General features: G+C 41.2%; 2 protein-coding genes across 2 annotated transcripts; one reads left to right on the top strand and one right to left on the bottom strand.

The window, feature by feature from the left end:
- Positions 1-1,451: 1,451 nt before the first annotated feature.
- Positions 1,452-11,903, bottom strand: chmp1a (charged multivesicular body protein 1A). The gene is made up of 7 exons (XM_080760695.1): positions 11,729-11,903; positions 10,994-11,013; positions 10,839-10,916; positions 7,592-7,738; positions 6,469-6,597; positions 3,407-3,603; positions 1,452-3,257 (listed from the first exon to the last, which is right to left on the bottom strand). The coding sequence occupies exons 1-7, from the start codon at positions 11,733-11,735 to the stop codon at positions 3,236-3,238; spliced, it is 600 nt and encodes a 199-aa protein (XP_080616821.1). The 5' UTR covers positions 11,736-11,903; the 3' UTR covers positions 1,452-3,235.
- Positions 11,904-12,384: 481 nt separating this feature from the next.
- Positions 12,385-19,362, top strand: cdk10 (cyclin dependent kinase 10). The gene is made up of 13 exons (XM_080761479.1): positions 12,385-12,570; positions 13,594-13,666; positions 13,772-13,843; positions 14,311-14,413; positions 15,274-15,355; positions 15,606-15,673; positions 16,068-16,120; positions 16,327-16,396; positions 17,081-17,140; positions 17,593-17,716; positions 17,866-18,005; positions 18,268-18,320; positions 18,411-19,362. Exons 1-13 carry the CDS (start codon positions 12,484-12,486, stop codon positions 18,503-18,505), a joined length of 1,080 nt encoding a protein of 359 aa, XP_080617605.1. The 5' UTR covers positions 12,385-12,483; the 3' UTR covers positions 18,506-19,362.
- Positions 19,363-24,686: the final 5,324 nt, after the last annotated feature.

The raw sequence follows: 24,686 nt of genomic DNA on the forward strand, positions 1-24,686 counted from the left end.
ACCTGATTGGGGGAGAGGGTTGCAAAAACAACAACAAAATATAGCTGTGTTTCTCTTAAAAAGGCACTAAATGCATTTAGGCAAAGTATAGTCCATTTGATTACTGTAACATATTTTTACAAACACACTAGTGAATCTTAAACATGAATTGTTCCAGTGTCGGTTTCAGCAGGCCTAAGTTACAAACTGTTTGTCATGGTTGTCACCTGACCTTCAACCCCCTGGCTATTAACCTTTCTGAATGGTTGCAAGGAAACACATGTAGTCACAGTATCCACTTCCAGTCACTTGCCAAGTAGGTTGTTGCTTATTTGTCAAATACAACAGTGAAATTTGATACAGATCTCTGATATAACCTCAAGGGAAAATTCTGTCAGCATATCCGGATGCCGGATACATGCACTATCAATATTATAGTCTACTGATCATGTATGTATGTTTTCTTCACCAGTGTAAGGTCACTTGGTATTGTTGTAGTGCCAAAGCACCCAGGCTTATCCGGTATCACTATTCTTCAGTGTAAATACAAAGGTTGGTCGAGTAGTTTATCATGCATTGTGTTTTTGTTTTGTGTGGCCTACATTCTGTCGCCATGGCTCAGTTCTGGGAGGTGTAAACACTTACGTATGTGCACACCAAGGCAACATGGAGGGGCATTCAGTCCTGCCATATGGGGTTGTTTGTGAGGCAGGCAAGTGCCCTGCCTGTTATTTCTTTGCTGAACCACATAGGTGTCTAGTGTCTATTTGACTGACTGTGGTATGTTCATTTAACTGGCAACCTTTCACATGCAAATACAAAAAAAGATAGCAGAAATAGGGAGAGGATGAAGAGGGAAAACATTCACATCACACTCCTGCTTTGAAATTGCAAATGTTCCTGTAATTTGTCACTGGGGTGTTACCCCAGTGACAAATTACAGGAACATTTGTAGAAGGCAAAGATATTGTATTAACTCAACTGTGAACAGTCTGGAATTAAAACAATATTGGTTTCTTGTCATGATTTTTTAAAATACGGAATAGAGTTGCCTGTATTTGCCCTTTAATGTGAACAAAATAAATATCTCACATAAGAGGTCTCGATCTTGGTAACATTGACAGTAAGCTTTATGAGTCATCCATGATCATTATAATGACGAGAACCAACTGTTTGTATTTACTCATTGGTTGACTTTTTGGAGCTTCCCTATTACAATGACCAGAAACAGCTAAATGTATGCATAAGAGGAAGAAGTTGCATATGTTATGCTTCCATTGCCTTGCTATTGTGAGTGGCATTTAAACCCGACGCGATTGACTGTGCTTCTGGTGACATCTACTGTTGCTTTAAACAATGAACACACAAGGACATCGATAGTAAACACACTGCAAAACCCACACATATTAAAGAATACATGTACAGTTACTACAGTATATATAGAAATGATAAATAAAAACAAATACTTGAAGTCAAATTACAGCCTCTGCATCAGAGGGTAGATTTATTTTCACAAGATAAATATACAAAACAAAAGTACTGCCAAGTCTGTTCAACCTTTGAGTATAAATAACCCCTCCATGTTAAAATGAAAGAAAGGTTTAAGGGTGAAGTTGATCATAGGCACAGACCTGCCTCAACTAAATCAAATGCCAAATACAAAAAAACTCAATTATAAACATCTATGTTGAATCAATAGTCAGATACCCAGAATACATTTTGACTGGGTGTGGAGTTGGGGATGATCACAGGTGGCTTCTTTTCAGAGAAACCAACTAATTTAAAGGCAGAGATGTGGTCACTGGTAGGCCTTCACTTACTGTAATCACCACAAGCCAGACACCCAAAACTAAAAACAGATCAGCACCTTATGGGCAACTTCACCCCTTTAGAGAACATATACCGTATAATATTATCCACCAATGTAATGGCAACCAGAATTTTAAATACTTCTGAACAGATATCTTGATCAGAGGTGGCCTTATACCTTGTAATGGCAACCAGATTTTCTTTCCCAGATACCGTTCAGAGAACCACTGAACTATTCAGCACTCACAAATGAGCAGTCTGATGTGGAGCGAGCCTTGGACAAATAGATGACAGGATTGCAAGTGGGTTAAGACAGACAGGTCAAGTGCAGGTTCCATACTTTCTGTTCATTCTCTACACTAGTGTCATTTCAGGCACTGAGAAGGAAGCACCTATGCAAGCACATGCTTTGCAAATAAGGCATACAATGCTCAAAGCAAAAATTAAGAACACAGGCATGGGATATAATGAATAGAGCTGCACAAAAATAACCAGATCAGAACGAAAAGAAAACACTTGAAAGTTGAAATCGGGAAACTATCAAGGATTGTTGTTGAAAAAAAGCAAAACAGGCTTGCATCCCTCTCTCTCATTACCGATTCCCGTTAGTGTTATCAACATGCCACCATGCTTTAGCTCCCGAGATACACGTAATCATATTAGCATATGAGTACATATCCCTTTCCCCATCTACTGCATATGGTTTCTGTCTTCCTGTAGCAGTAGCATGGGCTTCATGGAATTTCCATGCGCAGTTATGGAGGAACCACCTCAATCATATTCATACGTCACAATCATGTCCGACAGCGGGTTGAAAGAGAGTCCGACAAACATAAAATAAAACCCATACATCTTCAACCCACCCTACAACAGACAGACTCCCTTATATCAATATTTATACTTATTAAAACTCTTTTGCCATTGTACATTATGTAAAATGTTTTTGTTTTCTTTACAAAAGGAAAGAACACATCCAGATGTGTGACTAGAGCTTGAGACAGAGAAACCATGAGAAGATTTTCAGAGGGTGTGTGTGTGTGTGTGTGTGTGTGTGTGTGTGTGTGTGTGTGTGTGAGTGAGAGAAAGAGAGCGCAATGAAAAAAAGAGGTAGAAAGAGGAAGGTTGACAGGAAACTAAGATACAGCAAATACGTGAGGGGAAGGTGAATGAGAGAGAACCCAGAGAAGAAAACATGTGAAAGTAAAACAAAAGTAACGAGGCGAGAGAACAGACAGGATGGTAAAGATATGGTAAAGTCTTCTCAGGTGTAGCGTAAGAGTGTGTATTTATAGCCCAGGGGATGGTAATCAATAGGTTCATTAACTCCTCAAGGTAGGAACAGTTCAATAGAAACACACACACACACACAGCGCCTGTCAGTGTCTTTAAAAAGTTGTCTGTCTCAAAACATCTGTTGCAAGCTTGCCACACCCCCTTCAACCGGTCTTCAGTTCCGTAAAGCGGCCAACCTGCATGACAATAAATAATGTGTATCATTGAAAAACAAGACTTCATGAAACTTGTTCTATTTCTTATACAATTGAAGAGAGAGAGAGAGACTGACATACAGTACACACTAAATGCACCATACATATATTATACAAATATGGCTCCCTACCTTCGAGACAGCTGATCCTCCTTTTCCTGCTGCCGCGAGGACTCGCCACCACCCAGCGAGCTGGCTCCTGCAGGCAGTTGGCTGAGCTGGTCCATCACCTCCAGACCTCCCTCCTCTGCTATCTGGTGTATCAGATCATCCACTTGGTCCTGAGGCGTGGTCAGCGTGGTGGCCGAGCTCATGGAATCCTCCATCACCTGGTGTGGAGAGAGAGAGACAGAGAGAAGAGTAGGCCATGAAATAGTAGAACTGTGGTCTCCGACAGGCCAGAGCTAGAGTTCCTTCGCTAGACGCAGGAGTCACCAACCTTTCCAGTAGTGATTCGAGGGGCACTTTGTATTCGATGTAATATTGCCTAGATAATATACATTTTCTCGATTTACATTTAAAAAATAAATTGTTACTATAATATGCATATAATATGCTAATATAGAGTATAGCCTAATAGGTATTAGTAGTATGTTCACAAATTATTGATTCCTCACAATCATTAAAGTTTTATCAAGTTATCATAGGGAAACATATTTAGAGTTTAAACATCCTAGTTTAATGATTTCTCTATTTATCTCAGCATTAATCAGTTAAACATTTTTAAGTGATAACATTTAAACACGGTCCAGAAAAAAACACACACATACACAAACTGTATATAAAATTAGACACAAAGGGCAATTTCCAATCCATATCTGCCACACCATTTAGGCTATTTTTGGAATGCACTCTAACTGTGATATGCTATTTTTAGACCATGTGCGTGACATGCTATTTTTAGAACATGCGCAGGGGGTGCCTCATTGGCTGCTTGCAGGCAACCAGGTGCTCACAAGCACCATGTTGGCTACCACTGCACTCAGTCACCAAATTGAGTAGGGTTCATCCCTGAATCCCTGGTTCATCCCTGACTACCTGGTTCATCATCCCTGAATCTTCCTCTTATTCCGCGTATGAGATATGTTGAATCATGGTGTCCAGTCTGGCAGTGTGCCACGGGTTCGACTCCCGATCTCGACGGCCTTTACTGCATGTCACCCCCCCCCCCCCCATTTCCTGTCAGCCTACTGTCTGTCCCTCCATAAAAAATATAAAATAAAGGCGAAAGCCACAAAAAACATTTAAAAAAGAAAATAAAGTGCTGACCAAGTTTCATGCCAATTTGCCATAGATTAATTATCTCTGCCAGGCTGGAATGGCCGGGGGCGGGGATAATGTTTTCGGCCCCGTCTGTCTATTACAATTAGCTTCTAAATTTGGCGAGAGGGGCCCGTTTAACAAAGGATGCCACAAAAAATTAACGCAACATCCGATCTGGCCCAAACAACACATCGAGGGCCCTTTAAACTACACAGAGCCATTTCACATACACATTAGGGGGCTCTACAAATGCTAATGTTCCAGAGATTTGATTTTCCCACCCCTAAAAACCAAATTACGCACAAATGATCTTGTGAATCATGTGACATTGATCAAACAAGTTAACTGCTACTGGGTTTTCACATCCGGGTTCCTCACTCGCAGACCTCCATTGTAATTAATATGTCAGGAGCGATGCGATGACAAATCACAAATCAGATCCGAACATCGGATGGATGATGATCACCACAGACAGCGCTCGTAGTAACAGCCAAAGAAGATCCTAATTTTAATGGGACCCTATGGAAAGCGCACACACGTCTCCTGGTGCTGGGGGTAACGAAGGCGTTGATTAGCAACCAAGTCAGTCGGTAAAATACATTAATTGACAGAGAATTGTAAATGATGGAATATTCCGTCAAATTGGTTAAACAATAAACATGGTTTGCATAAATCTATATATAAGTCTATACCTTTTGCCTGTAATTGCCTTCACAAACTTGTTCAATTTCTCACAAAAATGGCATAGGCTATATAATGCACGCGGACGCAACATCCAATCATACCTAAATTGGAATCGCATGTTGAGGGGCCTCTATACAGAGCACCCCACGGCTGACACAGCTCTGGGTATGCAACCAGGCCTGGCGGAGATCTGCTATTCAAGGAAGGAACACGACTTTCTAGATAGATGTTGAGATCATTTGTGTGCAAGTGGAATGCTTGGTTGATGGACGCCGAGATGGAAGGCCATGGAGTGCCTGCCTTGTTGAGCGCACTAAGGTGACATTCACACCAGAAAGCTTTACTGCGATTAAAACGAATCCTGCTGCACAGTGGGTGGCTGCGTGCGTATAGAGAGGGAGAGAGAGAGAGAGAGAGAGAGAGGGGGGGGGGGGAGAGAGAGCGAGAGAGAGCGGGAGAGAGAGGTCCAGTCCCTGACGGCACATGCACGTTAGGAGTATAATTTTAACACCATAGATTTCACTGTGTAGGCTATGGAACACATTGATAAAGGTCCCCCCTGCTGCGTTTCCAATTGCTGCGGATGACAGTGTGAAGGCAAACCGCAGCAAATTAAATATGCAAGAATCCCAACTTCTCCGCCCATTCGCATCGGGTCTACCGAAGTATCAGGTGGGAATGTGACCTAAGTTTCGTGGCAATCTGCCCATTCGTTGAGATGAGGTGATATATATATTTTGGTCCAAAACATCATCTGGGGTTCATGGAAGGTGCACAGAAAATCTAGGTGGTTAACAGACACAGCCAACCTCAGAGCCCTGTGGCCAGTGGGGATACAGATCTAAATATAAAGCTGGAATTGGATTTCACCACGTGAAGACAGAAACACCAGCGCTGACAGTGGAGCTTTGTTAGTAGCTTACTAGTCTATAAGAAGAAAAATAACTACATCTAATCATCGACACAAATGATCAAGCCTAAATCGATTTGTTTGTTCTATGGTCAGGAACAACAATGTAAAAACCTCAATTAGGGAGTAGGGAAAATTAAACAGCAGGTCCTCACAAAAGTTGGCAGTTGACCACCCAAAAGTAATATAAAATGTTGTGACATACTATTACAGTATATTCCTTCTTCCTTGCACATATTTTCTATTTTGTATTTTGTAGCCCAGAATGGTGCTAAATTATTATAACACATACTCATTATGTACAGACAAAAACACAAAGGGGACAGTTCCCACTCACCGAAGTGTGGACATCAAGGTTCTGAACCTGTGTTTCAAATTTATCCATAACCATAGAGACTTTCTGCAGGTCCATAGAGCCCAGGGCCTTGTCTAGGGCCTTTGTCACTTGTGTCATGTTCTTAGTGACCTGGAGGGGGGGGGGGGGGGGGGGAAATAGATTAGTGCAGCACAGAATGAATATTCCATTCAGATACTAGATAACAGTTTGGATTCATAGTGTATATACCTTGCATTCCTAACAACATTCTATAAAAGTGCAAGAGCATACGTTCTGTTGGCCTGTCTTAGCCTGGCGAAACCACTCCCCCTGCTGGACAACATTTGCATTCTGCCAGCAGGGAGAGTCTGGGAACTGAGGCAGAGATGATGTACTCCGGTCCAATTCTGGCCGGAGTGATATGCGGCTGTATGAGGCCGCTAGAGGCGGGATCAATTTATGACATATTGAAGCCCTGCCACAGCGCAAATGTAAACACAACCTAACAAGACTACAATCGAAATGATTATGGAGATATCAAATGTTTGTCCCGCTGCTTCCGGGTTCATCGTTTCTGCTTGAGAGATCCCAGATGCAGGCAGGAGGAGGGAACTGGTGAACTCAATACTGCCGCAATCTGGCGAGGTCAGGTTAGGCCGTAGTTTGGAATTGTAGGTGAGGGGGGGGCTTTATACTTCACCCACTTAGAGTAACTTTGGTTTGATGCATTCGTTGTCCCTTTTTTGCTTGCTGTACCAGTTTTGTTTCCTTTTTGTTTGTTTTGCTTTCCACATTTTGTGTAGCTCCAGTCAAGCTCCAGTACATTTTGTGTAATGTAAATAACAAACAATGTAAATAAACACAGATTATCACAGATCAGATATCTTTTCCAGTTCATTTACTGGATATTCTGTCCCTTTCCCCCCTAGACCACAAGACTGGGATGTAACAAAAGAGAAAATATAATTCAGAGGGAATGGAAGGGATTATGTGATTGGATTATTTGAAAATAGGTCATGATCAAAATGATCTAGCTGATTCTCTATATGCCATTGTTGGTACGGCATAGGCCCTATAAAATATAAATGAGCGTAGCAGATGTGCAGGACAGCGGCACAATAACCATCTAAAAATAGTAACTTACCCCCTTCATGGTGACGGCAGTCTGAACTTTAGATGCCACTGCGTCAACACGAGACGCCATGCGCAGCCAATTAAGGCCCTCGTTTTTCTTCCGGATGGCGTTCTCTGCATAAACTCTGGCAACCTCCACATTCTTCTGTTGGAGAGCCTGGTAATGGGACAAACATACAGTGACCTTATTGAATAAGTAGCGTGAAAGCGAACCGTGTATGCGTTTGTATTCTAAATATGTATGGGGAAACCATGATGTTAAGTTAGGACTGCTCGCGTTACCAACAACATCGATTATATATGATGATGGGGGGAAGTTCTGATCCCGTGTGTGTGTGGTGAGGGGGGGGAAGTAAATGTTTATGGCTGAAACCAACGTTTCGACAGGATAGTCCTCATGGTTTTGATTTGAACTTTGACAGGAAAAGACTCGCTCACCGTATAGAAAAATAAGTAAAACTCCTTAGACTGAGACTTTATTTTATCATGCTCTTATGGTGCTCTGTGCTCATGGTGCAATTAAAAAGCAAACATTTCGGTCCTAAGACCTTCGTCAGTGCTATGTGCGATATAAGTCTCAGTCTAAGGAGTTTTACTTCTTTTTCTATACCATGAGCGAGTCTTTTCCTGTCAAAGTTTCCCTTATGTTTTTGAGACCACCGCTTGTGAAGTTTGAAAAAAAGGACGAAGAAAGGCGAAACAGTTTTCTCAGTGCTTCTGTATTTTAAATAAAACAATATTGCATCATGGCTGCGAGCTGTGTGGCCTCCTCCTTTTTTCTCAATTGTAACAACTAACAAGACCTCAGACAAGAGTCTGAAAGCCCTACCAGCTCCATCTTGAGGCTATTGTTGACACACAAACCAGCCCAAAGGGCTTTGAACCGACCCAAATCTGCCATCCTTGGACCCCCAATAGCGTTAGTGGAATAAAATAAGTACTATAATTCTAAACCTAGGTTGCGCCTCAAAGCAGAAAACACTGTGTAAGAATTGTGTAGTGTGCATGTTAAATTATGAGGTTTTGCGGGAAAAGTTGACACACTGAGAACAGCGATAGAGAAAAGGTCATGGGGTAACTAAAAACGTTAGGGCTGCAGTGAGTATGAATACTCTTAACAAGTAAAGTTTCATGGAAAATCCTCCAATCAGATTCTGAGCCAATGTGCAAGTGGAGATTTTGGCCTACGAGTGGCACCAGGGGAAAGATCATAGGGGCGTCAAAATTAGATCCAATGCCATCGAGCATGAAGATGCACACCAAATCCCAGGGCAATCAGTTGGTAGCTTCGAGATGTGTTGGTTGAGATTGCTAGCAGCAGGCCTAAAAGCACTCACTGCAGGGTGCCTGGTGGCTTAGACATGGTATTTATCTTTAAAACTTGAAAATGTTTTCATAGTGATACCACTTAAACGTATACTATGTTGATTTCATTTATCGAAGCTAGAACGCAATCGATTAATCAGTACAATCAACTCTGATTGCTCCGATTCGGCTGCTGTGTTAAGTGGTCAGCTGATTGGACTGTGAACGTTCAAGATTTTCCAAGTGGTCCCTGATCCAGAAAAGTTTAACAATAAAATTATTGTTATGTTTGCTTATTATTTCTCATTTCCCAAAATGTTTGAACATGTTGCCTGAAGAGCTTCATATTTGTAAAGGATTTTTTTTGTTGAGTGTTTTTGAGCATGACACGAAAATCCCTAACTGCTCCCGGTGAGAAGTTCTGGTGCCTTGCAATCTTTTGTAAACTTTTTAATTCAAGTATGCTTGATGTCTGAAATCTTAACCTGATTCCTGGCTCTTTATCTTATTTGTTATGAAAAGTGCAAAATAATATTACAGTCTACTCTAGAATCTAAACAGATGATACAACTTCCACCCTTCCATTAAAATGCAACCCATTTTGGGCGGGAACCCCTTTTGGCGTTATGCTTTAGCTATTGAAAAATAGCAGATCTACAAGCTCATAACGCCACAGAGTGGCGCGCTACGAGCTTGTAGATCTGCTATTTTGGAAAAATCACTGACATAGCATTTTCAGAAAACTGTCAGGATGTAGAAGACATATTTAGAATCTGATCTCAAGTCAAAATGGGTTAAATATAGTTAGTGAAATCAAACATGATTCAACAGGGACATATCTATCTACCCAGTGAAACAAGAAGGGGTGTGCTACTTTATCACCCCTTTGCTACATAAGTGAAGTCATTCAACTTTCTATTATGTACAGATAAACTAATCAGCTGGGAACACAATTTCACTGTAGCACATTCATTTTCAATCATCATAGTTTCTAATGAAAACAATTAGCTTTCGAGACCCAATGTCAGGAAAGCAAGGTATCATAAAGTAAACAGCAGCAACTAGCATCATAATTCATAAAGTAAACAGCAGCTCAATAATAAACTTTGACTGCCATCTGCTGGCTAATGCCTGCCACTTGTCAGCCTTGACACATGGGTGCTAGCAGAACATACTGTAGATCTTTTAAAATTGTCATATCTGTCTTTGGGTATAACATTTGAACTGTCTATTTATTACCTATTAAAAATAAGTAAAGTCTGCTTATGTCCTAAACCTAAATAATAGATGAATGACTCAATGGTAAAAATATGCCAACAGCCACACCCAAATGCCTCTGTAGACACCTAACAATAGTAAAGATGCGCGCACGCATGCACGCAAGCACTCACACACACACACACACACACACACACATTCGTGCACAGACGCGTCAGAAGAACCTGATGCCCTTCTTCTTCGTGGGGTTTTTAGACAGCTGGTGGATGGAAAAGAAGCTCCACCTCCGCGGCTGACTGACGTGGAGGAGAGGGTTTCCGGGAATCTGTCCGTCGCGTCAGTCAGCCGCGGAGGTTGAGCTTCTTTTCCATCCACCAGCTGTCTAAAAACCCCACGAAGAAGAAGGCGTCAGGTTCTTCTGATGTGTCTGTGCGCGATGGTGTGCCTGCGGACACACACACACACACACACACACACACACACACACACACACACACACAGTACCTAAGACAAAGAACACTTTTGTAGAAAGAGTTTATGGGCTTGCCACTTTGGATGTAACCGTTTGCGATGCATGTTCATTCAGTTTGTCCAGAAAAATACACTTAGTTTAACAGGCTGAGAACATCCTGATTCCTAACTACAGTACCAAGAATCAACCACAGAACACCCTTTGGCTTCTGTTACAGCTCAATTAATTGTACTACATCACACAATAATGGAGTTTTACTCACCTTCTTGACTTTGGCCTGTTCTTTTTCTGAATCCTTCTCTGCCTTCTTGGCAAGCTTCTCCAGCTGCTTAGCTGTAAACTGAGACACACAAAATCAATTAAAAATATGGTTTATATCCAACTTAGATCAACCAAACTTTTTCCTCAGAAACGTACCTTCAACTGGAAGAGTGTTTCTGTGGAGAGGGAGAGAAATTTAATTTGAATTATGAATCAAGATTTTCCATCATTCTGTAACCTCATTAATTCTGTTCCCTCTATTGTATTTTATGTCCCTATGCTAAACATTTAGCCTACATATCATTAATGTCTATTGTCTACTCTACACAACTGCTTCTCAATGTGGGATGCAGGGATCCCCATCATGGGTCCCTGGAGGGAATCCATGCACCTTTATGGGTCAAAAGTATCTAGCCCAACATTTTAGATTCTCGTAGAGGTTTTTTTCGATTCGGGCTAGGTCAAAAGAGTGTACACATGGAACCAAACATACCCATATAGGTCACTCTCAGAGTTAACTGAACATATGAAAAGATTAGGGTCCCAGCGGACCAGAGCTAGGGTTCCAGAGGCCTAAACTAAGGGGTCCTATAATTATGAAGTTGATGACAATCCCTGGTCTGCATTATGCCGATATTAAACACTACAAAACCATGCCAAACAGGTTAGCAAAAACAAGTAACATGAAACGACAAGGCAATCGGAGAGAAGTAACACAGAGCCACATTACTGAGGCAAAATCAACGAGTATCTACTAAATCTGTTCCTGTCAAGTGTCAAAGACAGTAAGATAATGTACTAGCTACCCAGCTGAACGTTCGCTAACTAGCTGTCACGCTAGCTCGAAAAACAAAGGCGAACAGCAAAGAAGGTTGACTCTTCCATACATACCGTCCATGTCGAGGCGTTTCTAAATTTCGAGCGATCACAGTATTAATTCACTTCGACAGCAAACCAGGCAGTTATTGATCTGTTATTTTGATTCCTGTAAAGTACTCTAAGTGTAAAGTGTAAAACACGACTGTACACTTCCGGGTTCCGCGGCGGTCACGTGGTTTGGGGTGGCGCCGTGGAGGAGCCCAACACCACAACGAGGCAGCCCGGGGCAGCCCACCCCAACGAAAAGTAAACAAACATAGTGGCTGGCTGGCTGGCTGCTGCACTGTACGTTGACCAACCATGCCTGAACACAGCGCAGATTTACAGGTAGACGATTGCATTTTTTGTAAATAAACCATGTACTGTAATTCTAGTGCAAACTGTTAATAAATACTTATTCAATCAAATCAATCAAAAGCCTACTGATTTGATTCATCATCATCATTCCTATTCCTATTATTATTATTATTATTGTTGTTATTATTATTATTATTATTATTATGTGTTATTTATTTCTACCCGTCCCGACTCCCGAGGACAGTCCTGTAACTGTTATTAAAAAAATATTCAGGCCTGAGTACAGCCTCCAATGTTGGCTTGGCTCTACTCTACTGTCGACTCTACTCGAACTCCGGGAAAGCGTACAGTTGTCCTTTTAGCAGCTCAAGCTGAGCTCAATGGCGGAGCCCACAGTCTGTCTTTCTTGAACATAAATAAATCCTAAATCGTGTCTTTTTTTGCGCAGATTTAGAGTAGGAAATCTCAGAATGGAGGCTGGCGATGACGAACCGGAGCCTATAAGGCTGAAATCCATAAAGAACAACAGAACATTTGCTGTCCCGCAAAAGGATAGGGTAAGGAATGGATCATAACAGCTTCATTTACTGCCATCGTTATCCGTGAGAAAACTCATGTTTGACAATCAACAGTATCAACAGTAACTGTTCCGTCAGTACCGCAGCCAGCAAGGAACCACCCACTATTTGAGGAGAACTGAGCAATGAGCACTTAACTCTCTATGACTTAACCACTTGCCTAAGTGATTGGAAATGGGTTCTAAGCTAACAGATATCTGCTAATGTAAAACGGGTTCTTTGGTCAGTTCTCCCCAAAAAAAAATCCTAGCTGTCTCCAATAATGCCCAGTTCTACCCCAAAAATAGAATCCCCAGCTAAAGTGAATAAGCTTAAATGGGAATACCACTCATTTTAAACATTTTACTATGTCATTAATATACATTAGAGCTGTCTGTGTCCCCTAGAACTGGAGTTCTGAAAAAAAATCATTAACATGGTGAATCACATCTTGATGATGTTGCCCCTTTAAGCTGCATAAAAAAAATACAAATTTAGCGTGTAGATCTGCTACTAAAATATATACATAAATACATGTTACAATAAAATTCTTGTAAGGGGTCTCCTTGCACACAATATTTTCAGATGGCGGTCCTGGTCCACGGACAAATAAATAATTTGTGGGTCCTTGACATGGAAAACTTTGAGAACCACTGAGGCGTTGGGTCCATAAACATATCTGTTTTACATTTCAAAACCCATTTCGAATTTTTTCTTTAGGTGGTTGGCATTCCCAGTTTTACCAATTAACTTCAATCACGGCTTCATGTAATGACATCACTGACCAACCTGGCTGAATGCACCTGACCTGGATTAATTGTTTTTATTTTTTTGTTGCCTTTTTTGTCAATCGCTAAAATGTGCTTTCTAACGAAAGGCAAGGTGTTTGCACACTGCTGTGGTCCTTGCAGACTGATGAGTTTTCCGGGAAAACGTCAGACCCGATATTCGCTCCGATATTCAGGTCCAAAAACGCAGCAGAATGCAAACACATTAAGAATTCCTTTTCCTCTCCCTTTTCAGTTTGGAAACTGCAGGAGTGTCAAAGAGTTTGAGAAACTGAACCGTATAGGCGAAGGAACCTATGGCATTGTGTGTAAGTTACTTACTCAAATTAGCATCCAACATCAACTTCTCTGCAGGACGTACCTGATTTGGAACTATTTTTTAGATAACACACGTGTTCCTCCCTTTTCCACAGACCGAGCCCGGGACACCAAGTCAGATGAGATTGTAGCACTGAAGAAAGTCCGCATGGACAAAGAGAAAGATGGTAAGACCATTGCTGTAAAGTGTAAACCCTCCTAACAGAATAACCCTCCCTCATGTTCTCCATGTGCCAAGAAAGGTGCATAGCGGTACAACCTTGGCAAGTTGGCATGAGCATGCACTTCTAACTGTCCAGATTGGTTTGACTGTTTCATTCTCTCCTTAATTTTGTATTTTCTTGTCCTGTTGCTGTAGTGTAGACAATGAGGTATGAAGGGAGGGAGATGAGTTGACCATGTACGATATGGGATGGTTTTTCTCTCTCGTGCACATACTCAAAATAGACAAATAGACAAAGATACAACTGTTTACTGGTGGTGCTCCCAAAAACAATGGAGGTGTGTGTGTGTGTGTGTGTGTGTGTGTGTGTGTGTGTGTGTGTGTGTGTGTGTGTTTGTGTCATTCCCGTATGCATGTGCTATTGTCTAAATCAACCTATTGTTTATGTGAGGTATTTCCGTTCTCTTGCAGGTATCCCCATCAGCAGTCTCCGGGAGATCACACTGCTCCTGAGGCTGAGACATCCCAATATAGTGGAGCTGAAGGAGGTAGTCATAGGAAGCCAGCTAGAGAGGTAACACTCACTCACTCATTCACTCACTCACTCACACACCATCATCATCATCATCGGCGATCACTCTGTCGAGTATGATGGTCCTCCTGGGGGGTCCTTGTTGTGGGTCGTCAGATGCCTATGAAGGCCAATTCTAGAACCACATATTTTTGTGCAGTGTGGGCATGGGTGTGAGGTGCTGGGGGTGGGATGTGGAACGGTCTCTGATGGTGGTTGCTGCTCTCTCCTTCCGTTGCTGCCTCTTGACTGTGGCAGCCCGGCGGAGATTGCGTTCATGGAATATGGCTCCCTCATAGAGACTTTTCCTCCATGTGCTTCTATTTCGAGCAAGGTCTTCCAAGCTTGTGCTGTCTATGTGGAATTGCTTGAGGCTGATCCTAATGTTGTCCACACACACCTAGTAGAGATTCCTCTGCGTACCACCAGAGGGTGCCTCTCGTACCACCAACGTTACACTACCACAGGTTGAAAACCACTGATCAGATTTTAGAATGATTTATGATACAATTATTTATATGAATAATAATCTAATAATGAACATTTGCCTCATATGTCTCATGTGTATAGTAGGAGTTTGTTGTAGGAGTCATCATTTTATAATTTACATAATGATGTGGAATAGGCAGCAGATGTGAGGTTTTCGGCTCGTTTATTTTAGGGAATATTTAGGGATTTGTATTTTAGGGAATTTGTATATTTTTCTTATTGATGATTGATGATGTTGTTAGGGTTTTGTTGTGCTGTTTTTAGCTTGCACAAATTGCCATTGCCATCAAATGCAACAATGTTAACTTGAGATTTAAAATAAAATAAAATAATAAATATTGAGTTTGTCTGTTTTATATCTCCGTCTTATCCAGCCTGTTTCTGGTAATGAGCTACTGTGAACAAGACTTGGCCAGTTTACTGGAGAACATGCAGACTCCATTCTCTGAGGCTCAGGTAGGTCAGAGTGGAAAATCTATGTCTAGAAATGACAAAAACTCTTTTGGCCTGTTCTGTCTTTCAAGAATTATTTCTATTTAAAAGCTGGTGTTTGAAATTGAGGGTGTCCTTGGTCTTAAGACCACTTTTAGTTTTGGTATTTGTGTTTGGTAACTTCAGTTACACGTTGCATTAAAGTGCAATATGTATGTTTCTTTCATTAGATGTCCTCTATGAACTAATGCCCAATTGACTTTGATATTTCCAGGTGAAATGTATTGTCCTTCAGTTGCTGTGGGGCATAGAGTATCTCCACCATAACTTCATTCTACACAGGTAGGGCTGCCAGCTGCCTGTCACCATTATGAAAGTTTACATGACGATTAATTGCAGTTTACTGGTATACAGTATTCTGACTCTAGTTCGGGACAAATCGGCTGTGGCTGATATATTGGCAAAACTGACATTATCAGCTGCCCGTAAATCCGTAATTATGTTTTTTCTAAGTCAGTTCTTCATGTATAATGTATTTATCCAACTACTTCATGGAAATAATCCAACTGCAGGATGACTTTTCCAAATGCTTCAATCGAGAGAAAGGAAACGAACAGCAGAAATAGGTGGACATGCAACAACCGGTTGCCTAGTGGAATCAAACCAGGGACAATGTGTGATTATGTGGTCGACACTATGATGATTGTAATCTCTGTACTGTGTGTCTTGTTACCAGGGACCTGAAGGTGTCTAATCTGCTGATGACAGACAAGGGCTGTGTAAAGATAGGTGAGTTTATACCATAATAAAACTACCACCATCTCTTAACCAGCGGTCCTTGCCCAATTGAGGACAGGGGTGTTGTTTTGCTCCTGTGTTAAATTAAATAGTATGTAAAGAGTGTGTAAAGCCATTTGACGCTGTAACAGTGAGGAAGGGCAATTTAAATAAACTTGACTTTGCTAAAAAGGTTTCTCACTATTCTCTCTTTACAGCTGATTTTGGCTTGGCCCGTATGAACGGCATACCCATGCAGCCTATGACCCCCAGAGTGGTCACATTGTGGTGAGTGACGTACGTGTGTGTGTGTGTGTGTGTGTGTGTGTGTGTGTGTGTGTGTGTGTGTGTGTGTGTGTGTGCATGCTCCATAGCTGAACCTTGTATTAAGATTGCCCTTGTACTGTATGTATCATATTAATCCCTCTAATTAATCCATGCTCATCAGCTGTTCTCCCGCTGACTCTCTGATTGTCTCTGCGTCTCAGTCTGACTGTCGCTCATCATTTGAATGCATGTTGTTTGACTGCCTGTCTCTCTCATTGTCTTAATGACTTTATCTGTTTGTTTGGCTGACTGGCTCACTATCCAATCAAATGTCTTCCCGCCCATGATACAGTGACAGTGTGAGAGTCTGGGGACCAATCAGTGCCAAATTGTAGGTGCACACTGTCAGTAGGCTAAGGAAGTAAATCCAAATGTTTTATATTTCTTTAATATTTAACTTTATCTGTTTGAAACTTGGAATTTTATAATTGAAGTCAATGGCACTCGAATCAGGCTCAAAACCTCCCCAAATATGGAGATGGCAGATGTCACATTATTGACATAATGAAGTTGGAGATCCACATGGAAGCCACGCTGTTATTAGACCCTGTTACCGGGCAAGAACAGATTTTCAACTGAAAAACTATTTCTTGTGAGTCATACAGCAAAGTATAATTTAAGCTTTATCTGTCTCTTTCTCACCAGGTATAGAGCACCAGAGCTCCTCCTAGGGACCAAGACACAGACATCGGCACTGGATATGTGGTGAGACTCCACGGTCTAACACGATTAAAAAAAAACCCACTTGTGTGAATTAAGGGGTAGCAGTTTGGTATAAAACGGGATCAGTCTCAAGATGTATTTATATTGGCTACATGACGCCTTACATCGTCATTTAGTGCCCTAAATAAACATTAAAGTCCATAGACTTGGCTGGCAAAGATTTATCATAAGTGCTATAAACAAACGTTAAAAAGTCCATAGAGGCCGGGGCGGTTAGCTCAACTGTCTGGGCACCTAGACTGCCAAACCAGCCGGATGGTGTACTGCGGGATCGACTCCCGAGACCGACGGCCTTTCCCACAACAAAGGCATTTCAAATAAACATCTCTAACTCTGTGAAGGCCTAATCTTAGGGTGTTTTTTTCCCCCTCTCAATTTTGTTTTCGAAAGACACCAAGGTTATCTGTCAGCTGATTTGAGATGTTTGTCTGCAGGGCTGTAGGTTGTATCCTGGCTGAGCTGCTGGCACACAAGCCCCTGCTGCCCGGCAACTCTGAGATCCAGCAGGTAGACATGATCGTTCAGCTGCTGGGCACACCCAATGAGAGCATCTGGCCTGTAAGCATTCAGCCTCTGAATATGTATTATGTGTAATGAATGATGACATAAATCATTAAACAAATCAGTAAATAACCTAGCATCCCTGAGCTTTGATAGTTATGTTATGTATGATGCCTGCACGCAACACTGTGTGTGTGTGCATGCAGGGTTTCTCTCGACTCCCTCTTGTTGGCCAGTACAGTCTGAGGAAGCAGCCATACAACAACCTGAAGAACAAATTCACCTGGCTGTCTGAAGCTGGCCACAGACTACTCAACCTGCTCTTCATGTACCATCCACAGCGCAGGTACCGACTCTACACATGCATTACATTTCATGCATTAGCCTACACACACACACACACACACACACACACACACACACACACACACACACACACACACACACACACACACACACACGTCCTTTGGAGTGAAACAGAGTTGAACTTTACACACACACACACACACACACACACACACACACACATGCGATAACTAGGCTGCAGGAGTATATTGTACAAATATGCTATCATGACCTCATGTCTTTTTCTTGTTTATTAAATTCAGGGCTACTGCCAAAGATTGCTTAGAGAGTTCCTATTTCAAGGAGAAACCTTTACGTAAGTACAACAAACAAAGAGAGTTGTTTACTGTCAGTGTGTGTTGGTAGTCAGTGTTGGTAGTCAGCCTGTGTTCTCTGCTCTTTCCAGCCTGCAAAGCTGAACTTATGCCAACCTTTCCTCACCATCGCAACAAAAGGGCTGCACCACCAGTCGAAGGACAGGCAAAACGAGGCAAAGTGTGATTGTGACAGTGATGTCAAATCACACATGACTGAACTGACCATTTTTGTTTTGATCATTTGAGCATGTTTCAATTTAGTTTATATACAGATAGAGCCAAGCAAAAGTCTATGCCACCCGGTGGACCGTGGCACAGCTCTGCATACTTCTAGGTCTGGTAGACTGGTCTCTGTGTTTTAGGCACGATTCAGCTGCTCAATACAGCGTGGACCGGCCGAGGACAAATTTCAAGTATGTGCAAATGTACTTGGCCAATACCCCTACAACAACTAAAGGGGCCACATTTATTATTTAGCTTGTATTTGTATGAGTAACAAATAGTACTGCTGTTGGTTCCACAGTAATACACTGCTTCTGCAATGTATTAGTTAGCTCATTGCTGCCATAAGGCCTGTATATTACTGTAAATAAGGAAATGGTAAGGCCAAACACAGTGCTTCCTGACAGCTTTTCTGAAGTACAAGCATTAGTCTCTAGGCTTTATGTTTCGCAGGGACGAGTTTTTATACTAAGGAGTACAGCAAAGTGACTGGGCTAACGTGGACTGAATCAACAACTTGCTTGTCTTTTGTCTTGCCACTGTTACTTCTGAACGTGACTCAACCATTATGTAGAACTCCTTTCATAGTGTTCCTATAATTTGGACATTTTTGTGTTACCTGGCTGCACATGTAAAGTGATGTAAAGTTCATTGAAAACTTTCAAAGGAAAATGATTGTTAAGTTGACCTTTTAAATTGATGTGTTTTCTCTGTTCACAAGATTTCTTGTAATAAACATTTGTTTTTCATAAGTTAGCTGTTGAAAGTACCTTTAAGTGTCTTTAAAAATTAAAGTACAGTACAGCACCACTCACTTCAGATGGGTCTGATGTTTGTTTTTTTACCAGCTACAGAAATGTCAAGGACTCAAGACAAGAATAGATACGACTTTATAATCTTCATGAAATGGTTAAGATAAAAGATAAAAATTGCGGAAATGGAAATTGCGGAATTGTGGAAATCGTAATTGTGGAAATTGCGGAAATGGAAATTGCGGAAATGGTAATTGCGGAAATGGAAATTGCAGAATTGCGGAAATGGTAATTGCGGAAATTTCAGAAATTGCGGAAAAAACACTGCGCAAATTTTCCGCAATTTGCTAATGTTTCTCATCCTCCGCAACACTCAATTTTTCCGGTAAATACAACACATTGAGCAGGGCACTGCAGGGAGTTGAACCCCGTTCCGGTAAACCAGAAGTACGACACCAGTGCCTTAGCTTTTGTGTATTTAAGATAATTGATATAGATAATTGCGGTCTGCTTTGTTAGATAACACAGTGGAAACCAACAGGAAACATGGAGTAAAAGGGCATGGACGTGCAACTGGATTAACCTAACCCATTACAATAATTTGAGATGTTTGCGTTGGCTATTCAAAAATATCAGATATGTACAGGGCAGGCTCACAGAGCATCACTTCGTCACTTTGATATTGATATTTTTGAAAAATCTTGAAAGTGTGAGAACCACCGATTTAGGATTTTATAGAATGAATTAGGGGGACCTTGATATGAAAAGGTTGACCTCATTCACTTGCAGAAACAGACTTATCGACCACTTCATCAGGGCTTATGCTCAGTTATACAACATGAAACAATGCCACACTACCAATACACAAGCACTCATACAGTACAACACTTTATCTTTAACACCCCATCATCAGGCCATATTTTCTGCCTCGTTCTTGTGGGTTTGAATCCAAATCAGGGATTGGCATAACGACTAAATTGTCTGGGTAAATTGTCGACTCAAAAACAATTAAAGGATTACAGTATGTTTAATGACCTGTTTTCCATAGAAAAAGGAGAGGAGAGATGCTATAGCTATATTGTGGATACAGTAATTCTTCAGAAAATCCATCTTTCAAGGGGAGGTAAACACATTTTTTCCCATTCACTGCCAAAATCATATTACTTTTGCTGGGACTCAGTGCCTCCCTGCTTGTCACTCAGCATCAAGAGTTAGATTGGGGTAAGTCCCTGTGACATACTAGCGTCATGTCCAGACTCCAGGGTATGTACTTGTACAGCAAGCTGCCTCACGCTACAGAAACAGTAGATACAGCTGGCTAGGCATTACCTCATTTCTGTCTAATGAAGTATTCAATCAATCAAAAGCAGGGACCCTGAACATATCACTTGTTGTGTTTTTAGCTGTACTATCAGACAGCAATCATGGTGCCATTAAGTTTAGCTGTACTATCAGCAATCATGGTGCCATTTAAGTTTAGCTGTACTATCAGCAATCATGGTGCCATTGACTCTGGGAGGTGGAGGTCATGGAGGATTCTGGGAAGCCAGTAATGCTTTGGTATGGGTTCAGTCAGTGTGACCCAGCCTTGGCTGTTGGCACCCAGGCCAGGAGACATGAGTCATGGCACAATTAGATCTCTCATAAGGTACCTCTATACAGACTGTCTCCTAAAATGATAAACTTAGAATATGCAAACACTAATATACTCAGTTCTAATATTAAGACAGCATACAATTGTAGTCTATCTACAGTAACATAGGCATATTAAGGCTATAAGACATTTATTAAAGATAAATGATCAGTGAACACACATTTCTATACTGGATATATATATATTCAAAGATTTGTGCCAAATTTCACGATTTTTCAAAAATAGCAGATCTACAAGCTCTTAACGCGGCACTCGGTGTCGCACTATGAGCTTGTAAATGTGCTTTTTTTCAATAGCTAAAGACAAGTATAACATAATATTGTTGTTCAATAGCACTGATTTATGAAGGGAAAAGGATGGCTAAGCAGGTTGAGTTAGCTGGTTTGGCAAAATGGTCATGAAAATGATCGTTTGATTTAATTAGAAAACACTGGTTATGGTTTAAATGAATATCTAACTGGTTTATAATCTTGTCTTAGCATAGTCATAGTGCATGATAATGTAATGAAACTGACTGTGTGCAGTTATGCATATTGCAGGCCATAGGCATAGGGGTGTCTTGTTTGTATACTGGTTGCTTGTGTTTTATATCCCTATATAAAATCAAAGTTAATTATCAAAACGTCAACATTTGTTTGAGGTTTTCTTACCAAGTGCTAGGCTGTACACCTCATGCCTCCAGGTCCCCAAACACTCAAATCAGGCTCATGGTCAAACATGAGGCCTCAAACCTGTCAGGTGTGAGGCCTCATGTTTGACCTGGGCACCCCTTTCATGCATTACCCTTTACCCATTTTGACCTGAGATCAGATTCTAAAAATGTCTTCTACATCCTGACAGTTTTCTGAAAAATGTTTCTATGTCAGTCGTTCTTTGATTTTTCAAAAATAGCAGACCTACAAGCTCGTAGCACGCCACTCGGTGGCGCGCTATGAGCTTGTAGATCTGCTATTTTTCAATAGCTAAAGCATAACATAATGTTAACACCAAAAGGGGTTCCCACCCAAAATGGGTTAAAGGGACAATGTTACATATAGTATTGTTCATTATTGAGTGTACAGTGTAAAGCCTACAGTGGTTTTGTGTGTGATGTTTTACCCTGCTGCATCTCACCAGCACAGTGGCCTTTAGAACAAAGCGGAGATCCGGGCACACTTAAGGTTGGCCTTGTTGTTAGACTGAACCTCCCTAAGTCTGGGCGGTCGGGGTTTGATTCCCGGCCCGGGTCCGATACCAAAGATTCTAGAAATGGGACCCAATACTGTACATCCCTGCTTGGCACTCAGCATGCAGCAAGGGTTGGATTGGGGAAAGTCCCTGCGACATACTAGCGTCACGTCAGGGGGTGTACTTGTACACCAAGCTGCCTCAAGCAACAGAAACAGGAGGGGACTCTTTTTGAGTGGTGCAACCACTCCAAGGAACAGCAATGTCCGTGTTCACCTATGTGTCCGCCTATGTGACGTTAACCCATGCACCTATGTGACTATGAGCACCAGTATGACTATTAGTACCAGTAGGGGCGCTGTTGTGCCAGAAACAGAGAGAGAGATAGTGCTGCACTGTTGCCTGCTAATGAGAGAGAGAGAGAGAGAGAGAGAGAGAGAGAGAGAGAGATGAGGGGGGGGGGGGGCTGGGGGAGAGGGGAGTTGCACCGTTCACACGGGTGTGATTTTAATACAGAGACAGTCATGACGGCAAGACTAACTGAGAAGAGAAAAACTGTTTTCATCCAAAATGAGCTAATAGCACATGCAGGCAGACTTCACATACTAGTCTGAAATAAATGTCAGAACTGGAATGTGTAACAAATGCCTAAACATGTAGCTAGGTGTAATGTTAGAATCCACAGCAAAAAGAAACAGGAGATAGGCTCCTGCCCTAGGCTATATGGGCCTCATGGCTCGGCATGGCTTACTTACAGTACTTCTCTAAAACTATTGTGCCGCCGCCTCTGGCGACCGGATGTCTCCCGTGGGTTCAACAGAGGCCTATCTATGTAATCTCTTTTATTGTATCTCTCAAAAGTAGCTAACTGTGCTCTTTTAATCGGTCTTGCCGTCACTTTGTGACCTTGTTTTTGTTTTGATAGCCACAAATAAAGTGTAATAAAAATATTGTTATCGTTATAACCTAGTAAATAATATCAAACAAGCATGTCCATGTTTTACTGATCTCCCTATACTACCCCCAACATAGGCTTATAAATTCTCTAACGTGACCTCTGCAAGGTAAAAGGAGAGGGATCCGTCAAAGAAGTTTCTCTATTTCTTCCTGGAGGTGATTTTCAGGTGTGGTAACAATAACGTATCATTATACTGTAAGTAAAATGTTCCAGCTTTGCATTGAACCAGTTGTGTATATATTCTCTGTCTGATCTCCAGGATGTGGACCATGGTGAGAGTGCAGGTTGTTCTGTTAGTCCTGCTCATACAGACAGTCACTGGACAGGGGATGGTGGAAGGTCCAGAGTTTGCAACTGCGGAAGACCTGGACCTGGCTACAGGTAACTGACTCTAATGTCCTCCTATTGATATGATCAGTGGTGGGAAAAGTACTCAAATCATTTACTTTAAGTAAAAGTATCAATACTGCAATGTAGAAATACTGTTACTAGTATAAGGCTGGAATAAAAAAACATATTTGAGTAAAATTACTGGTATTAAAATAAAATAAAAGTAGAAAGTACTCTTTTGCAGAATGTCCCATTTCATGTTTATCCATATTTGAAAATAGCCGATCTACAAGCTCACAATGTTTTCCATCGCGACGTATTGTATGCTTGTAAATCAGCTATTTTCAAATGGGCGAAATGTATATAATGTTTTGTAATAATAATAGTAAAAAGTACAATATTTGCCTCTGAGATCTCCACTAAAGTAAAAAAAAAAAAAAAACCCTCAAAATTGTAGTACAGTACGTGAGTAAATACTTAGTTACTTTCCACCACTGGATATGGGTCTCTATTTTTGTCCATGCTAAATCCCTTATCCCTAACGTTTTTTATTTTTATTTTTTTTACTATTTTGAAATATAAAAACATTTTTGAATTGTTCAAATAGCCGATAACGATATACAAGCTCACGTCTCGATGTAGATCGGCTAGTTGAACGATTCAAAAATGTTTTTCAAAATAGTAAAAAAGGCAACGTTCAGGGATAAGGGGTTTAGCATGGACGAAACAGAGCCCATGATAGTTGTTACTGAAGTACAATTTTGAGGTAATTGTACTTGACTCCACTACCTTTATTTTAAAACTTTAGTTACTAGAAAATATGTAAGTACAGTATACTGTATTTACCACATACCGTACTTCTGGATTTCAATACATTGTGAATACAAAATTAAAAGATATTGTCACTATAGGGTATAGAATGTTCAGAAAACTGAGAATATAGTGTGTATGCCATTATTATGTATAATAATATGGTATATTATAATAAAGCTTGTTCGGTGGCTCTGAATTCTTGATTGCTGTTTTCCTCTTTTAGCAGAGCCTCAGCCCACTGACAATTTTGACAAAATGGTCATGGACATGCATGTCGATATAAAAGAGGGTACGATTCGCCTCATAAGTGGAAGCAGCGAGGTCTGCTCCGGCAGAGTGGAGATCTTTTTCAAAGAGGAGTGGGGGACAGTGTGCGACGACGGCTGGGACATGAAGGATGCCCAGGTGGTGTGTAGACAAATTGGCTGTGGCAGGGCGCTGGAAGCAAAAACGGGTAGATCTTTAGGAG

This window comes from Protomyctophum bolini (genome assembly GCF_963924005.1).
Source record: "Protomyctophum bolini genome assembly, chromosome: 4".
In the NCBI taxonomy this organism is placed as follows: domain Eukaryota; kingdom Metazoa; phylum Chordata; class Actinopteri; order Myctophiformes; family Myctophidae; genus Protomyctophum; species Protomyctophum bolini.